This window comes from Panulirus ornatus, chromosome 3, assembly GCF_036320965.1.
Source record: "Panulirus ornatus isolate Po-2019 chromosome 3, ASM3632096v1, whole genome shotgun sequence".
Taxonomy (NCBI): Eukaryota; Metazoa; Arthropoda; class Malacostraca; order Decapoda; family Palinuridae; genus Panulirus; species Panulirus ornatus.
In genome coordinates, this window is record NC_092226.1 from 11,450,554 (window position 1) to 11,475,646 (window position 25,093).

The 25,093-nt window shown below is 40.3% G+C and overlaps 1 protein-coding gene across 3 annotated transcripts in view; it reads left to right on the plus strand.

Moving 5' to 3' along the window:
- The window catches only part of LOC139760426 (uncharacterized), a 135,278-nt gene that overhangs the window by 66,591 nt on the left and 43,594 nt on the right, over positions 1–25,093 (plus strand). For all 3 annotated transcript variants that reach the window (XM_071683660.1, XM_071683649.1, XM_071683668.1), the window contains exons 5-6: positions 6,593–6,691; positions 20,262–20,497. In XM_071683660.1, the coding sequence (XP_071539761.1) occupies positions 6,593–6,691; positions 20,262–20,497 (335 nt within the window). The remainder of the gene's footprint in view (positions 1–6,592; positions 6,692–20,261; positions 20,498–25,093) is intronic.

The window sequence follows — 25,093 nt, forward strand, 5'->3', positions numbered from 1 at the left end:
ACATCTTTCCCTCAAGATAGCCTTGAGACACATTGAAACGGGCCACTGTTGCTAACACTGTTCGAAACACTAGTCTCAGTATAAGCGTCAAATGCTTATACCCTCAATAAACCTTAGCCATATATCACCTCTGAATATATATGGAGGCAGACAGCTTATTTTGTGAACCAGGGCATGTGAAGCATTTGGGGTAAACCATGGAAAGTCTGTGGGGCTTGGATGTATATAGGGAGCTGTGGTTTCGGTGTATTACACATGACAGCTAGAGACTGAGTGTGAATGAATGTGGCCTTTTTTGTCTGTTTTCTTGGTACTACCTTGGTGAAGTGGGAGATAGTGATGCTGTTTCCTGTGGGGAAGGGTAGCAGCAGGAGTGGATGAAGGCAAGCAAGTATGAATATGTACATGTGTGTATATATGTATGTGTCTGTTTATGTATATGTATGTATATGTTGATATATGTATGTATATGTGGGTATATGGGTGTTTATCTGTATATATGTGTATATGAATGGATTGGCCATTCTTTGTCTGTTTCCTGGTGCTACATTGCTGATGCAGGAAACCGATTATGTATAATAAAATAGATAATAGATATATATTTTTTATACATATTCAGCATTTCCCATATTAGCAAGGTAGCATCAAAAACAGAGAACTGAACCATAGAGGGAAAATCCTTACTTGGGCCCCTTCTCTGTTCTTTCTTTTGGAAAAGTAAGAACTGTAGGGGGGAGATTTCCAGCCCCCTACTCCCACCCCTTTTAGTCACTTTCTACGATACAAAGGGAATACATGGGAAGTGTTCTTTTTCCCCTATCCCCTGTTGTAGAAGGTGACTAAAGGGGGCAGGAGCGGGGAGCTGGAATTCCCCTCTTTGTATTTCAATTTCTAAAAGGGGAAACAGAAGAAGGAGTCAAGCGGGGAGTCCTCATCCTCCTTGAAGGCTCAGATTAGGGTGTCTAAATGTGTCTGGATGTAACCAAGATGAGAAGAAAGGAGAGATAGGTAGTATGATGGAGGAAAGAAACCTGGATGTTCTGACTCTGAGTGAAACAAAGTTCAAGGGTAAAGGGGAAGATTGGTTTGGATATGTCTTAGGAGTAAAGTCAGGGGTTGGTGAGAGGACAAGAGCTAAGGAGGGAGTAGCACTACTCCTGAAGCAGGAGCTGTGAGAGTATGTGATAGAGTGTAAGAAAATAAATTCTAGATTGATGTGGGCAAAACTGAAAGTAGATGGAGAGAGATGGGTGGTTATTGGAGCTTATGCACCAGGTCATGAGAAGAAAGATCATGAGAGGCAAGTGTTTTGGGAGCAGCTGAGTGAGTGTGTCAGCATCTTTGGTGCACAAGACCAGGTATTAGTGATGGATGTTTTAAATGTGAAAGTGAGGAATGTAACAGTTTAGGGTATAATTGGTGTACATGGGTAATTCAGTGCTAGAAATGGAAATGGTGAAGAGCTTATGGATATGTGTGCTGAAAAAAGATTGGTGATTGGGAATACCTGGTTTAAAAAGAGAGATATTCATAAGTATACGTATGTAAGTAGGAGAGATGGTCAAAGGGCATTAATGGATTACATGTTAATCGATAGGTATGTAAAAGAGAGACTTTTGGATGTTAATGTGTTGAGAGGGGCAGCTGGAAGGATATCTGATCACTATCCTCTGAAGGCATATGTGAAGATTTGTGGAGGTTTTCAAAAATGAAGAGAGAATATTGGGGAGAAGAGAGTGATGAGAGTAAGTGAGCTTGGAAAGGACAATTGTGTGAGGAAGTGCTAGGAGAGATTGAATGTAGAATGGCAAAACATGAGAGCAAATGATGTAAGGGGAGTGTGTGAGGAACGGGATGTATTTAGGGAAGCAGTGATGGCATGTGCAAAAGATGCATTTGGCATGAGGAAGATGGAAGATGGGCAGATTAGGAAGGGTAGTGAGTGGTGGGATGAAGAAGTAACGTTGTTAGTGAAAGAGAAAAGAGAGGCATTTGGATGATACTTATAAGGAAGGAGTGCAAATGATTGGGATATGTATTAAAGAAAGTGGCAGGAGGTCAAGAGGAAGGTGCAAGGGTTGAAAAAAAAGGGTGAATGAGAGTTGGGGTGAGAGAGTATCAGTAAACTTTAGGGAGAATAAAAGATGTTTTGGAACGAGGTAAATAACGTGCCATTCTTTTGTCTGTTTCCTTGCGCTACCTCGCTAACGCGGTAGACAGTGACAAAGTATAATAATGATAAAACATAGACAAAAGAACAAATGGGAACATTGGTGAAGGGGTAAGGGGGGGAAGTAATAGCAGGTATTGATGAAGTAAGGAGATGGAGTGAGTATTTGAAGGCTTGTTGAATGTGTTTGATGATCGAATGGCAGATGTAGGGTGTTTTGGTTGGGATGGTGTGTGAAGTGAGAGGGTCAGGAGGAATGGTTTGGTTAAGAGAGGAGAGGTAGTAAAAGCTTAGCGGAAGATGAAAGCCAGCAAGCCAACAGGTTTGGATGGTATTGCGGTAGAATCTATTAAGAAAGGGGGTGACTGTGTTGTTGATTGGTTGGTAAGGATATTCACTGTATGTGTGGATCATGGTGAAGTGCCTGAGGATTGGCAGAATGCATGCATAGTGCCATTGTAAAAAGGCAAAGGGGATAAAGGTGAGTGTTCAAACTATAGAGGTATAAGTTTGTTGAGTATTTCTGGGAAATTGTATGAAAGGGTATTGATTGAGAGGGTGAAGGCATGTACAGAGCATCGTATTGGGGAAGAGCAGTGTGGTTTCAAAAGTGTTAGAGGATGTGTGGATCAGGTGTTTGCTTTGGAGAATGTGTGTGAGAAATGCTTAGAAAAACAGATGGATTTGTATGGAGCATTTATGGATCTGAAGAAGGCATATAATAGGGTGCATACAAATGCTTTGTGGAAGGCCTTAAGAGAATATGGTGTGAGAGGTAAGCTGCTAGAAGCAGTGAAAAGTAATTTAACAAGGATGTAAGGCATGTGTAAGAGTAGAACAGAGGAGAGGGATTAGTTCCCAGTGAAGGTCGGTCTGCATCAGGGGTGTGTGATATCCCCATGGTTGTTTAGTTTGTTTATGGATGGGGTGGTTTGGGAGGTGAATGCAAGGATTTTGGAGAGAGGGGCGAGTATGCCGTCTGTTGAGGATGCACCGAAACCACAGCTTCCTTTCCACATCCAGGCCCCACAAAACTCTCCATGGGTTACCCCAGATGCTTCACATGCCCTGGTTCAATCCATTGACAGCACATCGACCCCGGTATACCACATTGTTCCAGTTCACTCAATTCCTGGCACGCCTTTCACCCTCCTGCATGTTCAGGCCCTGATTGCTCAAAATCTTTTTCACTCCATCCTTCCACCTCCAGTTTGGTCTCCCAGTTCTCCTCTTCCCTCCACCTCTGACACATATATCCTCTATGTCAATCTTTCCTCCCTCATTCTCTCCATGTGACCAAACCATTTCAGTACACCCTCTTCTGCTCACTCAACCACACTCTTTTTATTACCACATATCTCTCTTACCCTTTCATTACTTTCTCGATCAAACCACCTCACACCACATACTGTCCACAAATATCTCATTTGCAACACATCTACCCTCCTCCACACAACCCTATCTATAGCCCAAACCTTGCAACCATATAACATTGTTGGAACCACTATTCCTTCAAACATACCCATTTTTGCTTTCCGAGATAATGTTCTCGCCTTCCACACATTCTTTAACACTCCCAGGACTTTTACCCCCTCCCCCACCCTGTGACTCACTTCCACTTGCATGGTTCCATCTGCTGCCAAATCCACTTCCAGATATCTAAAACACTTCACTTCCTCCAGTTTTTCTCCATTCAAATTTACCTCCCAATTGACTTGTCCCTCAACCCTCTGTACCTAATAACCTTGCTCTTATTCACATTTACTCTCAGCTTTCTTCTTTCACACATTTTACCAAACTCGGTCACCAGCTTCTGCAGTTTCTCACCTGAATCAGCCACCAGCACTGTTTCATCAGCGAACAACAGCTGACTCACTTCCCAAGCCCTCTCATCCACAACAGACTATATACTTGACCCTCGCTTCAAAACTCTTGCATTCACCTCCCTTACAATCTTATCCATAAAAAAATTAAACAACCATGGCAACAACATGCACCCCTGCCGCAAACCGACATTCACTGAGAACCAATCACTTTCCTCTCTCCCTTCTCGTACACATGCCTTACATCCTCTATAAAAACTTTTCACTGCTTCTAGCAGCTTAACTCCCACACCATATATTAAAACCTTCCACAGAGCATCTCTATCAACTCTCTCATATTTATTCTCCCTAACCCTCTCACTTCGCACACTACCTCGACCAAAACACCCTACATGCACACCACCTCGACCAAAACACCCTACATCTACCACTCTATCATCTAACACGTTCAACATACCTTCAAAATACTCACTCCATCTCCTTCTCACATCACTACTACTTGTTATACCTCCGTATTAGCTCCCTTCACCGATGTTCCCATTTGTTCTCTTGTCTTATGCACTTTATTTACCTCCATCCAAAACATCTTTTTATTTTATTTATTTTATTTATTATACTTTGCCGGTGTCTCTCGCGTTAGCACAAGGAAACAGATGAAAGAATGACCCAACCCACCCACATGCACATGTATATACATACACGTCCACACATGCACATATACATACCTATACATCTCAAGGTATACATATATATACACACACACATATACATATATACACATGTACATTATTCATAATGTCTGCCCTTATTCATTCCCGTCACCACCCCACCACACATGAAATGACAACTCCCTCCCCCTGCATGTGCATGAGGTAGCACAAGGAAAAGACGACAAAGGCCACATTTGTTCACACTCAGTCTCTGGCTGTCATGTACAATGCACCAAAACCACAGCTCCCTTTCCACATCCAGGCCTCACAAAACTTTCCATGGTTTACCCCAGACGCTTCACATGCCCTGGTACAATCCATTGACAGCACGTCGACCCCAGTATACCACATCGTTCCAATTCACTCTATTCCTTGCACGCCTTTCACCCTCCTGCATGTTCAGGCCCCGATCACTCAAAATCTTCTTCACTCCACCTTTCCACCTACATTTTGGTCTCCCACTTCTTGTTCCCTCCACCTCTGACACATATATCCTCTTTGCCAATCTTTCCTCATTCATTCTCTCCATGTGACCAAACCATTTCAAAACACCCCCTCTTCTGCTCTCTCAACCACACTCTTTTTATTACCACACATCTCTCTTACCCTTTCATTACTTACTTGATCAAACCACCTCACACCATATATTGTCCTCAAACATCTCATTTCCAACACATTCACCCTCCTCCGCACAACTCTATCTATAGCCCATGTGTTGCAACCATATAACATTGTCGGAACCACAATTCCTTCAAACATACCCATTCTTGCTTTCCAAGATAACGTTCTCGCCTTCCACTTATTTTTCAATGCTCCCAGAACTTTCGCTCTGTCCCCCACACTATGACTCACTTCTGCTTCCATGGTTCCATCTGCTGCCAAATCCACTCCTAGATATCTAAAACACTTCTTTTCCTCCAGTTTTTCTCCTTTCAGACTTACCTCCCAGTTGACTTGTCCCTCAACCCTACTGTACCTAAAATCCTTGGTCTTATTCACATTTACTCTCAGCTTTCTTCTTTCACACACTTTACCAAACTCAGTCACCAGCTTCTGCAGTTTCTCACCCGAATCAGCCACCAGCATTTTATCATCAGTAAACAACAACTGACTCACTTCCCGAGCCCTCTCATCCACAACAGACTGCATCCTTGCCCCTCTCTCCAAAACTCTTGCATTCACCTCCGTAACAACCCCATCCTTAAACAAATTTAACAACCATGGAGACATTACGCACCCCAGCCGCAAACCGGCATTCACTGAGAACCAGTCACTTTCCCCTCTTCCTATTCGTACACATGCCTTACATCCTCGATAAAGATTTTTCACTGCTTCTAACAACTTGCCTCCAACACCATACATTCTTGATACCTTCCACAGAGCATATCTATCAACTCTTATCATATGCCTTCTCCAGATCCATAAATGCTACATACAAATCCATTTGCTTTTCTAAGTATTTCTCACATACATTCTTCAGAGCAAACACCTGATCCACACATCCTCTACCACTTCTGAAACCACACTGCTCTTCCCCAATCTGATGCTCTGTACATGCCTTCATCCTCTCAATCAATACCCTCCCATATAATTTCCCAGGAATACTCAACAAACTTACACCTCTGTAATTGGAGCACTCACCTTTATCCCCTTTGCCTTTGTACAGTGGCACTATGCATGCATTCCGTCAATATAATGGTTTGATTAATAAAGACAGAAAATACATAATTAGTAACATGATATTGTGGGATAGTAAGAACTATATTGTACCAATGATTTTTCTTAGGATACACTCTTTATGCTCATGTCTAAGAGAATGTCTCAGTATTTTAGTGATACAATGATAAATGGATGTGGAAGTATTTATCAATTATCTTTTGTGCATACAGACAGCATTCACCGCAACAGTGCCATATTTGTGGATGATGCTTCCATGGCTGAGTCTACAGAGCAGCAAAGGAATAGCCAAGAAGATGGTCAACATGAAGGTATGTCTTTAGTTGGGGAAGGTATCTATGCCTCTCCCTTTCTCTATCTTCACTTTCAGATTCTAGCATTCTTTGCAGCATGGGAAATTTTTAGTCATCATACATCTTCATGCATTAAAATGGAAACAATGAATCTGCACTATCTTAGCTTTAACTCAAGTAGTATTTGATTGGGGAAATTTTTTCTCAGAGTAATTCACCCATGTTTTAGGGATGACATGGTGATACTAGTATTGATAAGAAGAAATACAAACAAAATGAGCTGGATATGTATCACTGTACTCCAGTAATTTGGCTTGTGTGCTAGTCTTTCTTTTTCTTTTCATCTGTGAATTTGCAACCTTGATCTGTATGTAGTTTTGATATGACATTATTAAACAAAACTACACGTCTACTTCTTTATAGTTCTTCTATAATTCAATAGATATTACTGTAGCTCTATGAACAGGGAGTGTGTTTCTTGCTTGGTTCATTGCCTTTCCTAATATGTAAGTTTATTTCCTAGCTAGGAGGAATGAGTGATAGAAATCAGTTATGGACACCAAGAAAAGAATTGTCTGAAAATGGCTGCTTTGGTAACTGAAATGGATATTTAAAAGAGTGATAGGATAAGAAAATAAGTTGGCTAGAGTAGGAAGTAGTTGGTTGGCAGCCAAAGACCTGGGAGGTATATTACCAGTACTACCTGCCTGGTTATCAGGAATGTTAGTGACATCTGCTTGGTGAGCCAGCACTTTAGTGGTTGTCAAGTTTTACTCCTCTGACCCAGGTAGCTGTCTTTTCTTTCTGCCTCTCTAACATGTGGACTACTGGCATTCTGCCCACAAACATACAATCTCTCCTTGTCATATGTAACACTTGACAATGTTTACCTCATACTGTTCATCCTTTGTGACTGTAGATTTTCCTGCGGTGAGCACTGTGTGCTAGCCTTGCCTCTTGGCAGAATGGTAGGAGCCATAGATAGATGTAGAAGATTGGAACATTTAGGCAGGAGCATTAGGTGGAAACAGTAGGTAGAAGTAGCAGGTAGGAGCATTAGACAGAAGTAGTCATTAGGAGCATTAGGTAGGATCCTCTGCAAACTCTGCACTAGACTTGCCCTCTGCCAGTGGCCTGTTAGGGGTGAGGCATTAAAAGCTGAGAAGCAGCACTGGAGTTCTTTTGTTATGGAGACTTTCCTTGGCCACCCCTTTGAGGGAGTTCCAATTGGAACAGGTGTCAGATATGGATAGATAAATAGAAGTCATTACTTACTGGTATCGTGATGAGTTGTAGATTATGGTTGGAGCTAACCAGACTGTCATCACTCCCCTGTGTTGGCTCACATGACATGAAAACTAGATTTTTTTCCTTACAATTAGGCTACATATGAAGTTGAAAATAGCAGTGATAGAATATATCAGTCACATTTTATACAAACCAAGACTGAATGTTTTCAAATATTTTTTTTTATTTGCTTTGTCGCTGTTTCCCGTGTTAGCGAGGTAGCGCAAGGAAACAGATGAAAGAATGGCCCAACCCACCCATATACACATGTATACACATACACGTCCACACACGCACAGATACATATCTATACATCTCAACGTATACATATATACACACACAGAGACATGTACATATATACACATGTACATAATTCATAGTCTGCCATTATTCATTCCCTTCGCCACCCCGCCACACATGAAGTAACAACCCCATCCCCCCTGATGTGCGCAAGTTAGTGCTAAGAAAAGACAACAAAGGCCCCATTCGTTCACACTCAGTCTCTAGCTGTCATGTAATAATGCACTGAAACCACAGCTCCCTTTCCACATCCAGGCCCCACAAAACTTTCCATGGTTTACCCCAGACGCTTCACATGCCCTGGTTCAATCCATTGACAGCACATCGACCCCAGTATACCACATCGTTCCAATTCACTCTATTCCTTGCACTCCTTTCACCCTCCTGCATGTTTAGGCCCCGATCGCTCAAAATCTTTTTCACTCCATGTTTCCACCTCCAATTTGGTCTCCCACTTCTCCTCGTTCCCTCCACCTCTGACATATATCCTCTTTGTCAATCTTTCCTCACTCATTCTCTCCATGTGACCAAACCATTTCAAAATACCCTCTTCTGCTCTCTCAACCACACTCTTTTTATTACCACATATCTCTCTTACCCTATTATTACTTACTCGATCAAACCACCTCACACCGCATATTGTCCTCAAAACACCTCATTTCCAGCATATCCACCCTCTTCCACACAACTCTCTCTATAGCCCATGCCTTGCAACCATATAACATTGTTGGAACCACTATTCCTTCAAACATACCCATTTTTACTTTCCGAGATAATGTTCTCGACTTCCAAACATTCTTCAGTGCTCCCAGAACTTTCTCCCCCTCCCCCACCCTATGATTCACTTGCACTTCCATGGTTCCATCCACTACCAAATCCACTCCCAGATATCTAAAACACTTCACTTCCTCCAGTTTTTCTCCATTCAAACTTACCCCCAATTGACTTGTCCCTCAACCCTACTGTACCTAATAACCTTGCTCTTATTCACATTTACTGTCAGCTTTCTTCTTTCACACACTTTACCAAACTCAGTCACCAGCTTCTGCAGTTTCTCACCCGAATCAGCCACCAGCGCTGTATCATCAGCGAACAACAACTGACTCACTTCCCAAGCTCTCTCGTCCACAACAGACTGCATACATGCCCCTCTTTCCAAAGCTCTTGCATTCACCTCCCAAACAACCCCATCCATAAACAAATTAAACTACCATAGAGACATCACACACCGCTGCCACAAACCTACATTCACTGAGAACCAATCACTTTCCTCTCTTCCTACACGTACACATGCCTTACATCCTCGATGAAAACTATTCACTGTTTTTAACAACTTGCCTCCAACACCATATATTCTTAATTCCTTCCACAGAGCATCTCTATCAACTCTATCATATGCCTTCTCCAGATCCATAAATGCTACATACAAATCCATTTGCTTTTCTAAGTATTTCTCACATACATTCTTCAAAGCAAACACCTGATCCACACATCCTCTACCACTTCTGAAGCCACACTGCTCTTCCCCAATCTGATGCTCTGTACATGCCTTCACCTATTCAATCAATACCCTCCCATATAATTTCCCAGGAATACTCAACAAACTTATACCTCTGTAATTTGAGCACTCACTTTTATCCCCTTTGCCTTTGTACAGTGGCACTATGCAAGCATTTCGCCAATCCTCAGGTACCTCACCATGAGTTATACATACATTAGTTAACCTTACCAACCAGTCAACAATACAGTCACCCCCTTTTTTAATAAATTCCACTGCAATACCATCCAAACCCGATTCCTTGCCGGTTTTCATCTTCCGCAAAGCTTTTACTACCTCTTCTCTGTTTACCAAATCATTCTCCCTAACCCTTGCACTTTGAACCCCACCTTGACCAAAACACCCTATATCTGCCACTCTGTCATCAAACACATTCAACAAACCTTCAAAATACTCACTCCATCTCCTTCTCACATCACCACTACTTATTATCACCTCCCCATTAGCCCCTTCACTGAAGTTCCAATTAGTTCCCTTGTCTTACGCACTTTATTTACCTCCTTCCAGAACATCTTTTTATTCTCCCTAGAATTTAATGATACTCTCTCACCCCAACTCTCATTTGCCCTCTTTTTCACCTCTTGCACCTTTCTCTTGATCTCCTGCCTCTTTCTTTTATACATCTCCCAGTCATTTGCATTATTTCCCTGCAAAAATCGTCCAAATGCCTCTCTCTTCTCTTTCACTAATAATCTTACTTCTTCACCCCACCACTCACTACCCTCTCTAATCTGCCCACCTCCCACGCTTCTTATGCCACAAGCATCTTTTGCACAAGCCATTACTGCTTCCCTAAATACATCCCATTCCTCCCCCACTCTCTTTACGTCCTTTGTTCTCACATTTTTCCATTCTGTACTCAGTCTCTCCTGGTACTTCCTTACACAAGTCTCCTTCCCAAGCTCACTTACTCTCACCACTCTTTGCACCCCAACATTCCCTCTTCTTTCCTGAAAACCTCTACAAATCTTCACCTTCGCCTCCACAAGATAATGATCAGACATTCCTCCAGTTGCACCTTTCAGCACATTAAAATCCAAAAGTCTCTCTTTCATGCGCCTATCAGTTGACACATAATCCAATAACGCTCTCTGGCCATCTCTCCTACTTACATACGTATACTTATGTATATCTTTTTTTAAACCAGGTATTCCCAATCACCAGCCTTCGAGCTACATAACTCCTTGGAGAAAGGATCCTAGGGTTATATGATACTGTAATAATAATTTCCTGAAGCCATAATTCACAGATCTGGGGGTTAAAATAAGCATATGTTAAAATAAGCAAATATGTTTAGGGATGTTTTCCAGATGTGTAACCAGCCTTTTTATATTCTCATTTAAATGAGAGAACATTACACTTCAAAAATCTTTCTACAAATCTTTTGTTGATAACTTATTTCTATGCTTATTTCAACCCCCAGATCTGTGAATTATGGCTTCAGGAAATTATTATAACAGTATCATATAACCCTAGGACCCTTTCTCCAAGGAGTTATGTAGCTTGAAGGCTGCACTCTGTCATTAGCAGGGGAAGGATGGATTCTTTGGAGTGAAAAGTTCTTTGATAAGTTAGTGCTCCAAAGATGCAGCCTCAATGAAGGTGACTTTTCACTTATGATATGTCCACAAGCTGGCAAGTTTTTTAGGTTCCAAGTATTAGGTTCACCCCCCTCACTCACATTTGCCTGCTGCATGTTTCTTTAGTATGCTTTGGCAGTGAATGCATTTACCCCATGGTCTTGTCAGTGTGTTTTTTAAGGTTTTAGAATTGTTATTCATATGAGAGATATTGCCACAAATTCCAGATTGTTTAAAGTGTTATTGTGAAGAGATTGGAGCTGAATTTAGTGTATACCTTTTCCGCATGTGGAACACCTCCTGGGGTTCATGCAGCTTCAACGTTGTACTTCAGCAGGGAAACTCTTCAAGATTATACTCCAATGATACAACCTCACCGAAGGTGACTTTTCACTCATGTGGTAACAACAAGCAGGCAGTCTATTTATGCCTGATAAGGCATACAAAGAAGTGTTTATATTGTGGGGCTTCACAAGCAATGATGACAAGACCACTGAAAAGCCTCAGTGTGTTCCTTGCAAAAAAGTTCTTTATACAGAGAGCATGTAACCTAGGAAGTTAAAAGACCATTTCAAAAGAAGTCATGTAGGGTTTGCAGGAAGACACCAAATTCATCAAAAAAGAAGGGTAATATTTGAAATCTGCCAGTCTGGATTCAACTGATAACTTTGTTCAGAGAAGTTAATGTGCCCTAAAAGCATCATACTGTATTGCTCTCCATACTACTTACTGTAAGAAGTCCCATAAAATCAGAGAGGACCTTATCAAGCCAACAACAAGGAAGAAAGATGAACCAAATATCTCTATTTTTGGATACAATTAATCTCTGAGATGAGCAAGGACATTTTGCATCATGTTGTGCAAATGAAAGAAGCCCCTGCTTCATGCTTCATTTGGATAAATCAATAGATTCTGCCCCTTGTTTGCCATTGTTTGTGTATGCTAATTACCTGGATTACCTCTGTGAAAGGAGAGTACCTGTTTTCTTAATTGATGATTATCCCTACTTGCAGAGATGTGTTCAGGATGTTGGAGAATTTCATTACTGGTAAGGAGCTGGAGTGAGCAAAGTTAATTAGCATATGCAATGATTAAGTACCAGTGATAAATCTTTCTAGGTTTTGAGAATCCATAGTACAGTTCTCCCCCAATCACTTTAATCAATTGCATATTCCTTTAATATGCTTTGCCCATGAAGACGTTTACCACTAGTTTTGTCTGTGTATTTCCTAAGATTTCAAAATTGTTGATATCGTTGTTAAAGAACTGGAATTCAAGGCTCTGTTTTGCATGTCTTCATCCATGTTCATGGCATGCAAGAATATATTGATTGCCAGTTAGCTTATCCTCAGCAACACTAAAACATATACTTAATGCAGGATTTGAAATTTATTGAAATAAAACATATGAATGGGGGGTCTTGTGAAAACCAAAATGGGACATTATTTTAAAAAGTTTGGGAACCGCCAGTATAAGGTGTCATAAAGCAAAGGAGCTTTAAGACTTGCAGTGACAAAGATACTGACAACACTTTAGCCAGCTGACATTGGCAAGGTATAAGAGAGCACAGAAAAAGTATAGTAGGATAAGAAAAGAGAACAAGGAAACTTTTAAAAGAATATTGTGGACAAGGCAACTGAAGATCCAAAACTATTCCAATTTAAGTGATTTAGAAGGAAATGTTGTAGATGATGTAAGGATATGTTTGGAAATGAGTAGCAAGTTCAAATACTTTCACAGTGTAAGGCAATATTGCCTGAACACTAGTGAGATGAAATGGGGAGGAGGTTTTGGAAATCTTTAAGATATCTAGAAAAGATATTAACAATATTTAAAGGACTTGACCCATACAAGGCTCATGGTCTTGATGAAATTTTATTATATTTGCTAAATGGGTGTACAGATACACTTGATAGACCACTTGAATTACTGTTCAAAATGTCACTGGAGAGAGGCATAGTGCCAAGGGGATGAAAAACAGCAAATGACATACATGTGCACAAGAAAGGAGGCTGGGAACAGCCATTGAACTACAGACTGGTCTCACTAACAAGTTGGTGTTTACAGTTCTGAAAAAGATCATTAGAAAGCAAATGGATGACTTTCTGGGGAGGAGAAATGTCTTAAGTGAGAGACAGCATAGTTTTAGGGGAAGGAGGTCATAATTAACTAGCCTCTTAGAGTTATACAAGAGTGAGCTCAGTCCTGGACAAAAGGGAAGGCTGAGTGGACTGCAGTATCTGTAGTGCCAGAAGGCATTTGACACTGTACCACATAAGGGACTGATTATGAAGCTAAACCACCAAGCAGGAACATAGGGGAAACTCCTTTGTTGGATAGATTATCTCAGTAGGAGGGAACAAAGGATGCATTTCAAAGGAGCCTTTTCCAAATGAGTTGAGGTTACCAGCAAATTGCCATGTGGTTCAGTTCTGGGACTATTACTCTTCTTGATCTTCATTAATGACTTGCCTGAAGTTACGGAATCCTACCTGAAAATGTTTGCAGATGATGCAAAAGTCATATGGAAAATAGAAAATTGGGAGGATTGCATCAGCTTACAAGGGGACCTAAACAGACTTCAAAGTTGGTATGAAACATGGTTTACAAAATATTGAGCAAATGGAGAGTAATGAGAATGGGAGGAAGCAAAAGACACACTCAGTACAATTATTACCTTGCAAGAAATAAGCTTCAAGATTCTGTGTGTTAGAGGGACTTAAAAGCAGACATAGCCCCTAACCTGTTGCCCAAAAGCAGACATAGGCCCTAACCTGTTGCTCAAGTCCTGTATTAGGAGAATTGTTAAGGAGACAAACTGTCTACTGGGAAAGGAGGATCATCCCTAACCTGTTGCCCAAGTCCCATATTAGGAGAATAGCTAAGGATACGAAGCGTGTGCTGACAAAGATAAGAATATTTTTCAAGTACATTGATAAAGAGTTATTTAGCAAGCTATTTGTATCCTGCAGAATGCCAAAACTAGAATGTGCTTCCCAGGTTTGTTCACCACACCAGAATAAGCAGAAGGAACTCCCAGACAAGATCCAGAGGAGGGCAACAAAGGTGTTACCAGAATTGAGAGAGCTAAGCTACAGGGAAAGGTTGGGGGCTTTAAATTTACCCACCTTGGAAGAGAGAGGAGTGAGGGCTCGCCTAATCACAACCTTCAATTTTTTACATGAGATCAACAAAGTGGACAATGGAGAGTACTTTGGGAGATGTAGGGATACAGGAATCTGAGGAAATAATTTGAAATTAAGTAAGAAACTTGTAATTAAGTATAAAAGTGTTGGATGATTGGAACATTGAGGGAGGTCATGGTTAATTATGACAGCACGCATAAAGTCAAGAGGATGTGGTAGAAGAGAGTGCTGAAGAGATAGGGCTTCACAAGCATAAATCTCATTGCATAGGACACTGGATAGAAGCGTGGTTTTGTGATTGGAGGCAAAGAGTTGTAATGATTGATGAATCATCACTGAGTTCACCCATTGTACTGGTGTCCCCCAGGGGTCCGTCCTGGTGCCTATTATTTTTCATCATACTAACTTAATAAAATAGGCTAATATTACAGGAGTATCTTGATGAAATAAAGAATCACTTGTCATGGATTTTACTTAACGTAGGGCTAATAACAACAGGGAATGAGATCAGTGGATCAAAGTGTATTGTACAAATGATCAGATGTAACTTTGTCATTCCTTTTTGATTTCCCTTTTTTACATATTTGCCATTTAAGCATTCAAGCATGTATGGGATTGATTACCATGTTGTTGGATAACTCAAGGGGTAGCATTGCTAAATAAGTTCAATACTACTGCTTTCCGCAGCAACAGTTGAAAGAGGGAAGATTTTAGATTTCAGTTCAAGTGCCTGGTGTGTTACCAACCTCAGTAGACCAAAATATTTTGAAATGAATATTGAGTGGCTGACATGGGGGAAAGTAAGCAAGTGTGTTAAAGAAATGTAACCTAGACCCATTAAGAGTTGGCAAAATATTTACAACCAAAAAGCAACAGAACAATAGATTATTTAAAATATTCCCTGGATAGATCTTATTTTTATGTCAAGCCGTAAATGTTATTCTCACTGTTTTAGGGGAAGAGCACAAGATCTTTGGCATTGCGAGAAAGCTGGGAATTTACTTAGATAAGACATGCAGGGATAGTCAAAGCAAACCAGAGGTCAGGATTTTTGGTGATGGTTAGGTCTGACTGAAAGTAACATATACTGGGAATTCAAGGATTGTATAAGGGAAGGTGCACCTGATGTTGGAATTGTGGAAACTAAGCATAAGCATACAAAAGAGATTGAAAAGCTAAAGTTTTTCAGTTTTTTACTTTTTTCAATTTGATACTAAATTTGGAGTCAAATATGAGGAAGTATCAAGACCATTTAGTTTTGGCTAGATTCACAGGAAGACGAAAAGAGAGAAACAAACATGAATCACAAGAGGTCAGTAATTTGGAAACATTTGAAATATTCAGAAAATGGATGAGAAGATAACATAGAAAGACTTGGAAATTCACAAACTGAGGAATCAAGTTAAAGACCTTGAAATGTGTCATAAGATGAGGAATGGACTTAGTAATCTGAAAAATATAGTCAGTGGGTATAAACAAAAATTCAGGTTAGTTGATGCGATTCAGGGTTACAGAGGCAGAGGAAAATAGGCTTATTCATTAAAAAGCATTTATGGCAGGTAGGTCTTTTCTAGATGTCCTAGAAGCTGTTCAGCTAGAGGAAGTGACTTTAACACTTAAAGAATTTTTAGGTCTAGGGCAGGGAGGTGGAGAAGGAGCAATTGAAAGAGCAGGGAGGTGCGGGAGCAATATCCACTGCTGATCAACAGATGCAGAACATGAACTTTTATGTAACATAGACCTGGGGTCTTACAAAATGAGGTACACAGAAATTTAAGTGAGGCTCTAGAAAGAACAAAATGCACTATTAGAGAGGTAAAGCATCTCTGGAACATTATGGCCAGGATAATGAAATGTGTAGGAAAATGTAGAGCCTACAGAACCAATGCTTGTTAGCAAAAAGGGTGATTTAAGAGAAAGTTAAAGGCACAGAGGTTGAAAGTTCAACCTCAGCATAAAAGTCTGTGCACCAAAATGAGAAAGATTACTTAAGTAGGAGGTTGAAAGACTTATGATACTGATTTTATTATTTGGAAGATCATACACCAGATGAAGAGGAAAGGGGAAAAGAAAAAGAAATGCTCATAAAAAGATTACTGGAGGCTATAGAATTAACAGTTGCAGTTTCAATGATAAAAGAAAGGAAAAGAATTGGTGGCTGTAATCATGACATGAGTGGTTGACTGGTTATGGTTGTTTTTTGTGGAGTCATCTAACCAAGACTTACTTAGGTAAACAAGGTGGAATTCAGTTGAGTATTCATCACTTGTGATGATCAAAAGAAGAGAGGGAGAAGAGTAAAGAAAACAGTCACAAGGCAAAAACTAGACACCAAATGAGACGAGGACAAAGCAGCACTGCCAGCACTGCAGAAAGATCAGGAATGTCAGATGATAATATCTGACTGAAGGTAATGTATACAAATATTAGGGGACTAGTATTTAATGGTAAAGAGCTGGAATTCAAGGATCATATAGAGGAAAGTGCACCTGATGTTGTTGGCGTTATGGAAACTAGGCTTACTAAAGAGGTCTCACCTGTTCTTCCCAGAAAGGCACATGATGGTAAAAAGAGAAAGAGAGGGGAAAGGAGATGGGAGAATTGGCCCTCTTAATAAGAGATAACCATGAATTTCTGTAAATCATGGAAGATGACCCATTTATGCAAATATATGATATTGAGTAACTTTAGAAAAGAATTGCATAGCACTAACATTATGTAATCCTCCAAAGAATTTTAACATTCCAGAACAAATATACTTTGAGAACAGTGAAGAAACAATCAGGGTGGTACATAAAGCTGTAGAATATGTATTTTTCAGAGATTGTGAAGTACTAATGATGAGGACTTTGAATTATATAGAAATAGCCTGGGGGACTTTGGATTCTCATGGCGACAGAGAGTCACAGATACAGGATTTCAATATATACAGGAAAATTTCCAATACCAATTTGTCAGTGAACACTGTAGGATAAGAGGTACTAGCATCTAGCATTGTTAGATCTTAACACATGCCAGCCTGGATTGAGAATAGTATGTATGATACACCAGTTAAAAAAGTCATCTTATAAGGCTCAAATTGTACTGTGGTAAATAAGTGTGGTAAAAGAGCAGGAATGTTGCTTTATCTCTCCACTTGCCCTATATAAACTGAAACCAGAATGTCCAATAATATGTTTGTCTCTGAAGCCAGATACAGACATGTAAGCAGTATTGGTCAAGGAATTTAAATTGATTTGTTTTGGACTTCCTCTCTTACGTTTCTGGGACCATGATATAGATGATGCTATTGCCAAAGTTGCTTTTGATAAAGAGGCCATTGTAAACAACTTTGGGATGTCAGTTAGAAGTCTTAGAACTGTAATGAGTAAGGGCATAACAGATCTTTAAGTAGTATGTAGATGAGTGCAAAGAAGCATTGACATCCATTTTCCATCACAGTGAAATGTATCTAGTAAAACATGTGTTTGGAAAATGTAATAAGATCAGCAGACTAGGTGTTGTCATTGCTAGATTAAACTAGTTTTTAGGGGCTATTGGCACTTTTTTTTTTGCATGGTAAAGTTTATGGCTAGAGATATGGATGCACACCAGAATGAGCCTCTGTGATTTAGTGGTTAGCATAGCTGACCAGAGTCAGTACATATAGGGTAGTTTAAATATACACATTGTTCCTGAATTGGAACCTGATCTATCTTTTTCCACCAATACATCTGTAAGGAAAGGTGCTTCTCAAACTCCTTGCTTTTTGGGGTTAGTAATGCTTGGAGCCCCTAAATGGGACATAAAACCTTGGTGTCATACTCCTTCAGCCACACTTTTTGGTTTATAATTCAGTGTCCTCTTGACCGCTTCAGGTTTTTACTGTTTCGAACATCAAAGTCATGGTTTCTGGAATTTATATGTATGGTTTTTCCTCTGACACTTCTTCAGGCAGAGTTTTAGGGAATACTTCACAAATATGATATAGCATTCATCCTTCCACTCAAGACAGTACCAGTCAGTCTGGAGAGCCTTTTAGACCTTTCTTAAGGAATCTAATATCTTGGACATAGCTGAAGGCTTCTTTCTGTTTGAAATTCTTCCCTACTATTACCGTGACATTGCCTTACAAAAGAATACCCCTGAAGAGCCCTTAACTCGGGGTTTTGGTATTAATCTGTTGGGCTCTGCTTGGGATAGACCTCTCCAATCTTCCTTTCTTAGGAGACCAGTTACATCTCCACAGCAACCTAATTGGGATCTTTCGTAAGTCTAAGCAGTTTATATCTATAGTTTTTCTGAGAGATTAGCTCTTCGTTGTCTTCTCATGAAAACTCTCTTTGCTTATATTATGGCCATGGGCTTTAGAAGGAGGGTTAATGAATTATGTGATATGTCCAGACTCAAGACTTCTCTTTAATGACAAACACCTACTTTAAATTCCTGGCTAAGAATGAAACCGTCAGATTTAGAAATTTTCCTTTTGTCATGATCTCTTGAAAGACGTCATAAAGAAATTTCATGCTATATGCCAAGTTAATTCGCTTAGAGACATTTGGATTTATACAGAGATTATTAAGGGGAACATATTTTGTGTTCCATGGAACCATGAAATCCCTTTTGGCTAGCAACATCCTTCTGTGAATTAAGAAACTTTACATAATGTGAAGTTAACTTCATTCTTAGCCTTCCTGAGAGACCTTTCATTGGAAAAAATCAGAATAGAAGTGCTGTTTGGCACCTGTATACCATCTTCATCAGACAGTACCTTAGCTTGGGCATTGTGAATCTACCCTGTGTGGCTCTGGGGATCCCTCCTTCACAGTAGACAGATTCTAGTATGCCCCTATCACCATCAAAGATACTTATTCTGCATTTAGGCATAGTCTTCTTGTCTGAAAGTTTTGTCTAAACTCTTCTACTTCCTATGGGTATTCTCTGATGATTATGGGACATACTCCAGAAGAGAGAAATATTGGCTCTGAAATTTGAAAAACCTTTCTCATTAAGATGTCCAATGAGCATTTTTTCCCCTGTGCTGCCTTCCCCTCATCTTTTTTCAAAAATACTTTTTGTGTACCAACTGTGACTGCTTTTAGGTTGATGCCTGTGATTTCCAAATTCTGAGCTGTCAGTGACCAAGAGCCAGTAGGTCAATCATGTCATTTCTGTGGTAGTCTGATTGACAAAGGGTAGGCCTGAAACAAGTAAGTGGCCACTAATTAGTTGAGAGGAAAGCAGTGGATGAAGAAAGCAAGTGTTTTTCCACCAGAAAGACAGAGGGTTGGACCTAACCCTAATATTTCTAGAGGATGTGCTACAGAATATCTCTCATGCTAACAGAACACGGTTTCAGAGAGAAAGGGTTCTCTGAATTTAAAAACTTACATTTATTGTCTTCATCCAATATCAAAATAAGTCTATACTCTTGTTTTTCACACTGATCTCCCTGTTACACCTGTGTACCTTCTTGCAAAATAGCTTGATTTTCTCCCTTATATTTTTAATCATCCCTCAATTGAGGTCCTTGCTTTCTCTTTTATGAGTTGCACTTAGGTTTTGTATTTCTTTTTAAACCATGGGTCATGTGCAACTACTTTTTTGATAATTAATGTACAGCATCTTCTTTGCAGCTTTGAAGCCACATCTTTTGGTTGCTCAACCATTGTTTCTTTAACAACACACATCTACATATATGTGATGAAGAAAAATTAGATTCTAAATTATCATTGCAGGGAATGTTAAGGTGGTTGGTGACAGTATAGAATCAGGAGATGAGCAACCTGTTATGCAGCCTGTTGGAAGTGAAGCAATAGGGCCTGATTGTGGTGGAACTGGCAGTAGTGATGGTGGAGGTAGTGGTGGACAGGTGGTGTTCAGTGAGGAGCTGCCAGAAGGTCTAGATTCATATGTCACTCTTACTGGCACCATTAAACGTGGCAAAAAAAAAGGACACAGTATTGATGTCAAGGTTTGTAAAGAAGTTTTATGCATGATGTATCTTTATTGTTTTGGTAGATTTTGAAAAGTACAGTACCTCTCCTGTCTAGAGTAAGACTTTAATATAATATCAATATAATATTACTTGGGGAAGAGCAGTATGGTTTCAGAAGTGGTAGAGGATGTGTGGATCAGGTGTTTGCTTTGAAGAATGTATGTGAGAAATACTTAGAAAAGCAAATGGATTTGTATGTAGCATTTATGGATCTGGAGAAGGCATATGATAGAGTTGATAGAGATGCTCTGTGGAAGGTATTAAGAATATATGGTGTGGGAGGCAAGTTGTTAGAAGCAGTGAAAAGTTTTTATTGAGGATGTAAGGCATGTGTACGTGTAGGAAGAGAGGAAAGTGATTGGTTCTCAGTGAATGTAGGTTTGTGGCAGGTGTGTGTGTGATGTCTTCATGGTTGTTTAATTTGTTTATGGATGGGGTTGTTTGGGAGGTGAATGCAAGAGTTTTGGAAAGAGGGGCAAGTATGCAGTCTGTTGTGGATGAGAGAGCTGGGGAAGTGAGTCAGTTGTTGTTCACTGATGATACAGTGCTGGTGGCTGATTCAGGTGAGAAAGTGCAGAAGCTGGTGAGTGAGTTTGATAAAGTGTGTGAAAGAAGAAAGGTGAGAGTAAATGTGAATAAGAGCAAGGATATTAGGTACAGTAGGGTTGAGGGACAAGTCAATTGGGAGGTAAGTTTTAATGGAGAAAAACTGGAGGAAGTGAAGTGTTTTAGGTATCTGGGAGTGGATTTGGCAGTGGATGGAACCATGGAAGCAGAAGTGAATCATAGGGTGGGGGAGGGGGCAAAAATTCTGGGAGCGTTGAAGAATGTGTGGAAGGCAAGAACATTATCTCGGAAAGCAAAAATGGGTATGTTTGAAGGAACAGTGGTTCCAACAATGTTATATGGTTGCGAGGCATGGGCTATAGATAGAGTTGTGCAGAGGAGGGTGGATGTGCTGGAAATGAGATGTTTGAGGACAATATGTGGTGTGAGGTGGTTTGATCGAGTAAGTAATAATAGAGTAAGAGAGATGTGTGGTAATAAAAAGAGTGTGGTTGAGAGAGCAGAAGAGAGTGTTTTGAAATGGTTTGGTCATATGGCGAGAATGAGTGAGGAAAGATTGACCAAGAGGATATATGTGTCAGAGGTGGAGGGAATGAGGAGAAGTGGGAGACCAAATTGGAGGTGGAAAGATGGAGTGAAAAAGATTTTGAGTGATCAGGGCCTAAACATGCAGGAGGGTGAAAGGTGTGCAAGGAATAGAGTGAATTGGAACGATGTGGTATACTGGGGTCGACGTGCTGTCAATGGATTGAACCAGGGCATGTGAAGCGTCTGGGGTAAACCATGGAAAGTTCTGTGGGGCCTGGATGTGGAAAGGGAGCTGTGGTTTTGGGCATTATTGCATGACAGCTAGAGACTGAGTGTGAACGAATGGGGCCTCTGTTGTCTTTTCCTAGCGCTACCTCGCATACATGAGGGGGGATGGGGATGTTATTCCATGTGTGGTGAGGTGGCGATGGGAATGAATAAAGGCAGACAGTGTGAATTGTGTGCATGTGTATATATGTAGGTGTCTGTGTGTGTATATATATGTGTACATTGAGATGTATGGGTATGTATATTTGCGTGTGTGGACGTGTATGTATATACATTGTGTATGGGGGTGGGTTAGGCCATTTCTTTCGTCTGTTTCCTTGCGCTTCCTCGCAAATGTGGGAGACAGCGGCAAAGCAAAATAAAATAAATGAAAATATATATATATATATTTTTTTTTTTTCTTTTTGCTTTGTCGCTGTCTCCCACGTTTGCGAGGTAGCGCAAGGAAACAGACGAAAGAAATGGCCCAACCCACCCCCATACACATGTATATACATACATCCACACACGCAAATATATATACCTACACAGCTTTCCATAGTTTACCCCAGACGCTTCACATGCCTTGATTCAATCCACCGACAGCATTATATATATATATATATATATATATATTTATTTATCATACTTTGTTGCTGTCTTCAGCATTAGCGAGGTAGCGCAAGGAAACAGACAAAAGAATGGCCCAACCCACCCACATACACATGTAAATAAGTACACTTCCACACATGCGCATATACATACCTATACATCTCAACATATACATATATATACATACACAGACATATACATATATATACATACACAGACATATACATATATATACATACACAGACATATACATATATATACACATGTACATAATTCATAGTTGCTGCCTTTATTCATTCCTGTTGCCACCCCGCCACACATGAAATGACACCCCCCCTCCCCCCACATGTGCACAAGGTAGCGCTAGGAAAAGACAACAAAGGCCACATTCTTTCACCCTCAGTCTCTAGCTGTCATGTATAATGCACCAAAACCACAGCTTCCTTTCCACATCTAGGCCCCACAAAACTTTCCATGGTTTACTCCAGACGCTTCACCTGCCCTGGTTCAATCCATTGACAGCACGTTGACCTCGGTATACCACATCGTTCCAATTCACTCTATTCCTTGCACGCCTTTCACCCTCGTGCATGTTCAGGCCCCGATCTCACAAAATCTTTTTCACTCCATCCTTCCACCTCCAATTTGGTCTCCCACTTCTCTTCGTTCCCTCCATCTCTGGCACATAAATCCTCTTTGTCAATCTTTCCTCTCTCCTTCTCTCCATGTGACCAAGCCTTTTCAATACACCCTCTTCTGCTCTTTTAACCACACCCTTTTTTTCACCACACATCTCTCTTACCCTTTCATTACTTACTCGATAAAACCACCTCACACCACATATTGTCCTCAAGCGTCTCATTTCCAACACATCCACCCTCCTCCGCACATCCCTATTTATAGCCCACGCTTTGCAACCATATAACATTTAGGGAACCACTATTCCTTCAAACATACCCATTTTTGCTTTCTGAGATAATGTTCTCACCTTCCACACATTCTTCAACGCTCCCAACACTTTCGCCCCCTCCCCCACCCTATGATTCACTTCCACTTCCATGAGTCCATCTGCTGCCAAATCCACTCCCAAATATCTAAAACACTTCACTTCCTCCAGATTTTCTCCATTCAAACTTACCTCCCAATTGACTTGTCCCTCAACCCTACTGTACCTGTTGTTCACATTTACTCTCAGCTTTCTTTTTTCACACACTTTACCAAACTCAGTCACCAACTTCTGCAGTTTCTCACCCGAATCAGCCAGCAGCGCTGTATCATATATCCTTTTTGTCATCCTTTCCTCACTCATCCTCTACATATGTCCACACCATTTCAACACACTCTCTTCTGCTATCTCAACTACACTTTTTATTACCGTGCATTTCTCTTGCCCTTTCATTAATTACTCGATCAAACCACCTCATACCACATACTGTCCTTAAACATTTTATTTCCAACACATCCACCCTCCTCTGTACCACCCTATCTATAGCCCATGCCTTGAGGGAAATGGTGATCAAGTATAATAAGATTAGATGAATATATATATCTAGAGAGAGAGAAGTAAATAAAAAGCTTACCCCTACCTCACACTTCAGTAACCTCCCCTCACAGATCCTGCAACCCCAAGCAAATAAAACATGGAAAGAACACATACACACTGAAATAACCTAAAACGCACTAAACAACCAACCTTTCAAATCATTCTTAAACTTCAGCTACCAGACACGCAGAGATGAGTCCCAGGCCTGCTTACACACTGGATATCACCCATCACTATAACACTGCAAAAACAGTTTCAACATATCCCAAGACCCCTCATGCCCATGATGCAATTGCCATATAGAGGACACTGAGCACTTAATACTGAATTGCCCAACACTTATGACCTGTGGTCCTGACAGGTGGATGTGATCAGCTTTCTTAGTGCTGAAGGAGCCTCATATGGATAGAAGGGACTCCTAGGACAGGAAGAAGGAAGCATAGGTACATGTATACATGTGTTTGTGGGTATTCAACAAGGATAACCTTAGATATGCCATACTTAACATTAAGTTATAAATGCTTGAGTGACTATTATGTGGGTAGATTAACTTCCCCATCCTGCAACAACTTAGGATAATAAAGAAAATACCTGATTTTTCATTTTTTAATGACCTAATATTTGAGATTCATGAACCATACTCATCAATCATTTGTGGAATGAATTACACAGACAGACAATGGATCAGGTGCACATGCTCTAGGTGTGGTTGCAGTTTGTTTTGGTACTGATATGAACAGTCTTTTCCTCAGATTTCTATCATGCCCACATACCCGTTTATCTTTCATTGACCCAATCATTCCTTTATTCTTGCTCATTAATTCCCATTTTTACCATATTACCAGTAAATATTCAGATTTCTGTGTTGAGATGAAATGGAAAATGACTCAAGCTAGACTAATTAATGATAGATAAACAGAATTTAATGATTGTCTGTTGTACCTTTGTCACCAACCATCTAAGCTCTGATGTCATGCCACTTGGAATGCACACAAATTCTCAACTCTTACCGCTCATCCTGTGTTTAACTCCAATATATGATATAATTCTCCATT